Source organism: Gekko japonicus, unplaced genomic scaffold, assembly GCF_001447785.1.
Source record: "Gekko japonicus isolate JY-2015 unplaced genomic scaffold, Gekko_japonicus_V1.1 scaffold565, whole genome shotgun sequence".
NCBI classification, from domain to species: Eukaryota; Metazoa; Chordata; class Lepidosauria; order Squamata; family Gekkonidae; genus Gekko; species Gekko japonicus.
The window spans coordinates 42,594-50,781 of NW_015176468.1; the positions used below are offsets into that span (position 1 = coordinate 42,594).

Below are 8,188 nucleotides of genomic sequence, written 5' to 3' on the forward strand. Positions count from 1 at the left end.
CAAGTCACAGGTGACTTATGGGGACCATGTAGCGCAGGGGTGTCAAACATAAGGCCCGGGGGGGGGCGTAACCGGCCCACCCAGGCCTCTTGCCTGGCCCGCAAGCTACTGGTATGTATAGAAATGTAAGGTACTCCCCATTTTATGGTATCCCTTGGGGGGGAAAACTAGTCTTGATTAAAGACATTTATTGGGGCTTTTCTGGGTTCCCCAGTAAATCAATGGCTTTCACTGCTAGAAATCAATTGTTTTTGTTTGTATTTTGAGTTTTTAAAAAGTAATATTGTTCATTGGGTTTGTCTGTGTCCTTTATAAAGTTTATATCTTTGATACCTGGCGCCAGGGGTCATTTCCTGCGGGAGCGCACAGGAGCGGAGCTCCGGCAGTAAGGAGCCCAGGGGGCGGGCACATGCAACAAGCTCCGCCCCCTGCTCCCAGCAGCCCTCGGTTGGGCCACGAGGAAAAGCAGCCAGGTAAGTTGCAGAGCCACCCACAGCACACCTTCAGGTACAAGCTCTCCCTCCTCTGTGAGGACAGACCTGCGCGTCCCCATCCTCCCCCATAGCTAGCAATCCAAAACAGTCCAGTAGAGCCTGAGTGGTGGGTGTTGCCTTCTGACACACTTCCAGTGATGTCAAGGGGCGTGGCATATGCAAATATGTTATGCTAATATATTATGCTAATGAGCTCCTGAACCTCTTTTTCTACTAAATGACCCCTGCCTGGCGCTATATTTTATGGCATGCATGGCCCGGCCCAACAAAGTGACATTTATTTCAGATCTGGCCCTCATGACAAATGAGTTCCGACACCTCTGCTGCAGGGCTTTCAAGGCAAGAGGTTGTTCAGAGGTCGTTTGTCACTGCATGGCTGCCCTGAGTCCACTCGTGGGATGGGGGTATAAATTAAATGAATAATCATCCTGGACTTCCGTGGTGGCCTCCTGTCCAAATACTGACCAGATACGCTTTTAGACTAACCCTTGGCTGCAGATTCGAGCCAGACAGGAAATGCTGCTTTGTGTAACAGGTGTCTGCGTTGGGGGAACTCACTCGCAAAGTGTGTGAACGGCCGCTGGCTTGTGGGTGTGTTAAGGGCCGTCAAGTCGCAGCCAACTTAGGGCTACCCCGCAGGGGTTTCAAGGCAAGTGGCTCAGCAGAGGTGGCTTTGCCATGGCCTGCCCCTGCACAGCAACCCTGGACTTCCTCTGTGGTCTCCCATCCAAGTACTGACGGGGGCCGACCCCGGTTAGCTTCCGAGATCTGTTGAAGACGGGCTAGCCTGGGCCGTCCGGGTCAGAGCAAACTGCCTTGAACAGACCGTGAAGGTCAGTATTGTCTACACAGACTGGCAGCGGTTCTCTGGGTTCTCGGGCCGAGGTCTTTCTTATCATCTATTACCTGATTCTTTGAGCCGGTTTGGTACGGTGGTTAAAAGAGGTGGACTCTGATCTGGAGAACCGTCTCCGATCCACCTCCACTCCCCTGCGTGAAGCCAGGGGGGTGAGCCTGGGTCAGTCACCGCTCTCTCAGCCCCCCAAAAATATCAACCTAGCTCGCCACGAGAGAGCTATTTCCGGGCTGCCAGGCAATCTTCAGATCTCCTGGCTACACCACGACCACTCCCTTCCGATAGTTATTAATCGCCTGATTCTTTTAACTGGAAATGTCAGGGATGGAACCTGGGCTAGGACACTTCTGCATGCCAACCGGATGCCCTACCGCTGAGCCACACAGCTCCCTCCCCAAACATCCTACTCAAAGCCTCTGCTGTACTTTCCGCCCAGCGAGATGGGTCCCGCGTTACTCTTTTAGCATGGCTGCTCTCGTCCCCTGGCTCTCCCAGATCCTAGTTTGACACTCCGAGCCACTATACTACACGAGGGCTACCACATCCCCGGGCAGGGGCTTGCCCGCTTTAGGGGCCCCGATCCACCAGCCCGGAGCCTGCTGGCAGGGGGAACCGGGCCGACGTGCCCGGCGCGATGACGTCACCCAGAGGTAACGTCATTACTCCGGGCATGTTGTCAGGGGGACGCTCTAGCATTCGGCCTGAAAACTCTACGGTATCATAGAGTTTTCTAGCCGAATGCTAGAGCGTGTCCCCCTGGTGATGTGCCTAGCACGATGACATCACTTCTGGGTGATGTCATCATGGCACGTGCACCCCAGAAGAGCTTCTCCTCCCCGCCGGAAAAGGGTAGGGAGGGACCTGGCAACCCTCTACTACACTGTCTTACAGGCTGTGCTTTTGAGACATTTGCAGCTTGAGAACTCAGCTTTAAATGGCAGCAGGGAATGCAGAGAATGTTTATGGGGATGGGGAGCAGGTGGACAGGCAGCCGTCGCTGGACTATTTGCGCACAAAACAGCTGCGGTGTCCGCGGGAGCAGGGAGGCAGCTGAAATGGCCCAGCTTTTCCCAAGCCCCTTTCACTCTGTGCTGGCTTGTGCCAACGGAGCCCGCTGGAAATTCCAAACGGGGAATGAGCCTAGAGCAATCCCACTTCCCGCCAACTTTATTTGGAAGAGAAAACTGTAGAAACTGCGGAGGCAGCACATCAACAGGAAAGCAGAGTTTCGCCCGACCCAACATCCAGGCCGGAAGTCTGTGAAGGACTGTGACAAGTGGGCAGGGCAGAACACGACACACACAAAAAGGATACTTCTATATTTATTTCGGACAACAACACTTTCGAACATGATCGCGCAAGCTTCAACGAGTCGGTGCTCGCACTGTAGAATCTTTGGATGCTAAAAATGCCTCGCGGGGCCCAAGTACAGCTAGACAAATAAGACGTCGCATTCTATACTGGCTTTAAGGAGGGATATAAAATTACTCTGTGACTTAAAATATTTCAGTTGCAAAAAAGGGGGGGGGAGTACATGTAGATCAGTTATTCCAGAGAGTCCCTTTCTATTGAGCCAAGCGGCTGTAGAATTAGTTTACAAAAAGATGACATTCTACCAAAGTAGTAGGTGAGAAATTCGTATACAAACATGGCAGCACTCAAACCACCCCAAGAGGAAACAGCATGAGTATGTCTCTCTTTAAAAGCTTCTGATCAACTCTAGATTTATGAGGACAAAAAAATCTGCACAGGTGAACCAAGACAGTGATCAGGTGGTCGAAGACCAGGTATGTTGCCTACACAATTGTCCCTGGGCCACCTCTGCCCCTGATCACCACACAAGGACTGTTTGGTCTCTTGACGGCCGATCTTGCACAATGTTAACTTCAGCTGCCGCACATTCAACTTTGGCCCAATTTCAGATTTCTGGGCAAAGAAAAGCTTAAGCAAACCATTATTAGGGACAATTTGGCAGCCTCCCGTCAAGGAAAGGGAGTCGCTAAATGCTCACGCAAAAATATTTAAAACAGGGAAGGGTTAGGGTGGAGAGAGAATCCTTCTTGCCCCCACCCCTTCTTGCATCTGCAGTTTTCCGCAAAGAGCCCTGGCTTTAGCGAAAAAAGAAAGCGGAATGCAGAATCAAGCCAAGCTCGGTGAGAAATCGAAGACGACTAACTTAATGTCGTTCCTTCTCTTCCTACTGCAGAGGATGCAAATAAGGTGAATGCTGATGAATGTCTGGATGTTTCTCTTTACAGGAGCAAGAGAAAGCAAAGGGATATAAAAACTTACTTGGAGGGGGTGGGGGGAATGTCCTAGCCTTTACAATTCTTTTAAAAGTTCTTATAATTTCTGGTTAAAGACCCATCCAGCCACAAAAGGAGTGCTTGGGGTAGGGTTTTTTTTTGCTGACTTATGAACAGTATTTCATGAATTCACCGCCTATGCATAAATACTAGTAAGTACAGGATTTATGGCTCACTTTGCATGCATGAGTGAGAGCAGAAACACACAGACAAAAAGTGATGTGCAACGTGCCTCCGACAGTACTGCTGGGTGCGCGCACACGCTCCACCACGTGGGGTGGGACAGACGGCAGCTCCCGCATCCAGATGTGTGGAGGAGACCCCAGTTTCCGTCCCAAGTTCCGTAAAACCTGTTCTGGGAAAACCACCGGTTTTTGCTGAATTACGTCCGAGTTGCAACGCAGGAATCCATGTATTCTGCTTCGTCGTGCTGCAATGCCTAATTGTACTCCGCAAACATTACCCCTAAGAAATCTGAATGCAAGATAAATACGATAAAAAAACAACAACAGTTCACTGTCGTAATTCGGTAACCACAATGAAGCTGAACCTTGCCCTTAGGACGCCTGAAGCAGAAGTGCATCTCGGCAACACAAAACTAGGCGTCGTGGAGGAGGAGGAGGAGGCTTGGATTCAGCACCGTTTCCAGAAGGGCTATAAAGTGCTCAAAAATTCTTTGACCTGGAAGAAAAAAACCCCAAAGTGCCAGTTGATAACTCTTTGTGACTGGTCGCTAAATCTCAAGTTCTATTGAACTGCCACCACCCCACTAAAACCTGGGCGTTGGATTCATGTCTCTTAGGTAAGGAGAAATCCTAACCCGGATGGGCCAGGCTAGCCCGATTTCATCAGATCTCGGACGCTAAGCAGGGTCGGCCCTGGTTAGTACTTGGATGGGAGACCACCGAGGAAGTCCGGGGTCGATACGCAGAAGCAGGCAATGACGAACCACCTCTGTTCATCTCTTGCCTTGAAAACTCTATGGGGTCACCATAAATCTGTTGTGACTTAATAGTACTTAATTATTGCCCTGACCTAATTATGGCCTTAATTATACCTAATTAATTATGACCTAATTATGACCTTAATTATACCTAATTAAGGGTATTGAAAACAGATCAACCTATATCATAATGCCCCTATATAAATCAATGGTGCGACCTCATTTGGAATACTGTGTGCAATTCTGGTCACCACACCTTAAAAAGGATATTATAGCTTTGGGAAAAGTGCAGAAAAGGGCAACTCGAATGATAAAAGGGTTGGAACACTTTCCCTATGAGGAAAGGTTAAAGCGCTTAGGGCTCTTTAGCTTGCAGAAACGACAGCTGAAGGGTGACATGATTGAGGTTTATAAGATTATGCATGGGATAGAGCAGGTAGAGAAAGCGGTACTTTTCTCCCTTTCTCACAATACAAGAACTCGTGGGCACTCCATGAAATTGCTGAGCGGTTGGGTTAGAACGGATAAAAGGAAGTCCTTCTTCACCCAAAGAGTGATTAACACATGGAATTCACTGCCACAGGAAGTGGTGGCGGCTACAAGCATGGACGGCTTCAAAAGGGAATTAGATAAGCATATGGAGCAGAGGTCCATCAGTGGCTATTAGCCACAAGGTATAGATAGGGACTCTGGGGCAAGTGATGCTCTGTCATCTTGGTGCTTGGGGGGGGGGGTCAACAGTGGGAGGGCTTCTAATGTCCTGGCCCCACTGCTGGACCTCCTGATGGCACTGGTATTTCTGGCCACTACAGAGTGTTGGACTGGATGGGCCTTTGGCCTGATCCAACATTGGCGTCTCTTATACCCGGGGGGGGGGGGGCTAACATAACTCAGCTGCTGCTTGACAGCACTTTGTATTCCCCGTATGTTCCCCAGAGAGCACTGCGATCAGGATCCCAAAACCGCCTGGACCTGCTCCCTGGCCCAAAGGAAGTCAGGTTGATGGCAACCAGGACGAGGGCTTTTTCGTTTGTAGCTCCGTCCTATTGGAACGAGCTTCCTGCCGAGATCAGGGCCCTGCGGGACTTGTCACGGTTCCGCAGGGCCGTGAAAACAGAACTTTTCAGGCAGGCGTTCCGCTAGGAGCGACATCTTACCAGCAGGGCCCTGTGTGAACTCCGATCCAACATGACCTAGCGCGGTGGCACCGCTAAATGTGTCCCTAAACTGCACTTTATTTTTTATCGCCATCGAATGAATGTTTTATATTGACCTGTCTGTGTTTTTAAATGATGTATTTTATTCTATTACTGTAAAACGTATACTGCTTATCAGTTTTCGGAAGCTGCCCTGAGCCCGCCTGGCGGGGAGGGTGGGGTAAAAGTGAAATAAATAAATTAATGAATCAAACATCTCTGGGCCTGAAGACATGCCTGTGCCTTGCATGTCCTTTCCAAGCATTTGAATTAACTTTTATATGGACTGCTCGGAAGCACTGCCAGACTTAGATGGAAGACGGTCGCTGCCCTCGACCGAACACCAGGCAGAACATCTCTGCCTTACGTCCCCTGCAGAATGGCAAAGGGTCCCGCCAGGGGACAGATGTTATTTGGCAGAGAGCTCCCCCTACCCCTAGCCCTGGCCCTAGTTGAGGACAGCTGGATGTCTCTCAGGCCAGGGACCACCAGGATGTTCTTATCTCGAAAGCATAAAGCTTTCCTGGGGGCCTACCAGGAGAGGCCGCTGTAACACACGCCCACATTATCTCCAGTAAGTTCTCGTCTCTTGGCCATGGGGACAAAAGGAACCTCCCTTAGCATATAGAGAGCTGCCCATCGCTACTGAAGAGAACTGAGAAGATGGCCAGCATACCCCTCTGCGGCACAATCCCCATTCGAGTGCACGCGGGGTTCTCGATCCGGGGGACAATGCCAAAAACTCTCCGCCAGACTTTCCTGTTTACCTTTTCGATCATATTTTCATGCTTGTCTTTGTTGCCTTTGAAGTCTTCGTTCACGTCCAGCGAGAGGACTGGGACCTCTTGCAGGTAGTCAAAGTCCGTTCTGCAAAGAGATTCAGCAGTAGTAGTTGGAAACTGGAGACACAGGAGGGGCTGCTCACACGTTACGGAGAATGCGCGGGGGCAACCTCCATAGGCATGCACGCACCAGTTCGAAAGAACGTTCACCTGACAAATGAGCCACAAGGGGCTCTGGGGCAAGTGATGCTCTGTCTTCTTGGTGCGGGGGGGGGGTCAACAGTGGGAGGGCTTCTAATGTCCTGGCCCCACTGGTGGACCTCCTGATGGCACCTGGTATTTCTGAGGACAGAAAGGGAAAAGGGAAAGAAAAACTGAACCTAAAACTTAGAATTCAGAACCCAAAAAGGTTAGTTAAGGATCAAAGAGGGCCAACTCTAAAAATCAGACAAAAATATACATTTATTTATTACACACAAATTAAAATAGCAAAGAAGGGCCCATTCATACCTCATAAACAAACATATATATAACAACATACGAGGGCTAATGAAGTAGACCTTAAGGAACCTTCATTGGGAACATTTGGCTGCACAATCTTAGAAGAATATATAGTAGACCAGAGAGAAGTGCTACTGGACATGTGATTGTACTGGAGGCTTCATTTGTATTTTTGTATTTCTCTTCCTTGCCCAGTGGCTATACTTTCAACTGATCTCTGGTCTTTATTGCATATTGTGGATATGTATGATTGCCTATATTTGTATATATCAGCCTATATGTTCTATATGTATTAGACCTCTGAGGAAGGCCTGCCTAGGCCGAAACGCGTTAGGTCTACTTCATTAGCCCTTGTATGTTGTTATATATATGTTTGTTTAAGAGGTATGAATGGGCCCTTCTTTGCTATTTTAATTTGTGTGTAATAAATACATGTATATTTTTGTATGATTTTTAGAGTTGGCCCTCTTTGATCCTTAACTAACCTTTTTGGGTTCTGAACCCTGGTATTTCTGGCCACTGTGTGACACAGAGTGTTGGACTGGATGGGCCTTTGGCCTGATCCAACATTGGCGTCTCTTATGTTCTTAAACCAGTACCTAGATCAAGGTAGGGTTTAAAAATAACACACTCAGCGGTACATGTGTTGAATGTAACATGAGAATTACTCAACATATACATAAGGAAGAATCAGGGGTTCACACGACACAGATTGTAGACATGTTCACTGTTGACTTGTGAACAGGGGTAGAGAGGATACATACTGTATCATCACTAGGGGATGATGTAGTGGTGGTAGTGATTTATTGGGGGAAACAATCTATTGCCCTGACCTGGATAGCCCAATCTCATCAGATGTCAGAAGCTAAGCATGGTCAGCCCCTGGTCAGTACTTGGATGGGAGACCACCAAGGAAGACCAGGGGGGCCACCATGCAGAGGCAGGCGTTGGCAAACCACCTCTGTTAGGCTCTTGCCTTGAAAATCCTATGGGGGTTGCCATAAGTCAGCTGTGACTTGATCAGGGGTCCTTTCCTGCAGGAGCGCACAGGAGCGGAGCTCCGGCAGTAAGGAGCCCAGGGGGCGGGCACATGCAACAAGCCCCGCCCCC

At 49.2% G+C, this 8,188-nt stretch overlaps 1 protein-coding gene across 1 annotated transcript in view; it reads right to left on the minus strand.

Moving 5' to 3' along the window:
* Positions 1–2,753: 2,753 nt before the first annotated feature.
* The window catches only part of DCK (deoxycytidine kinase), a 23,281-nt gene continuing 17,846 nt past the window's right edge, over positions 2,754–8,188 (minus strand). Inside the window, exons 6-7 of the mRNA XM_015427113.1 lie at positions 6,563–6,662; positions 2,754–4,337 (exon numbers count right to left, since the gene is read on the minus strand). Of these exons, the coding sequence (XP_015282599.1) occupies positions 4,311–4,337; positions 6,563–6,662 (127 nt within the window). The 3' untranslated portion in view covers positions 2,754–4,310. The remainder of the gene's footprint in view (positions 4,338–6,562; positions 6,663–8,188) is intronic.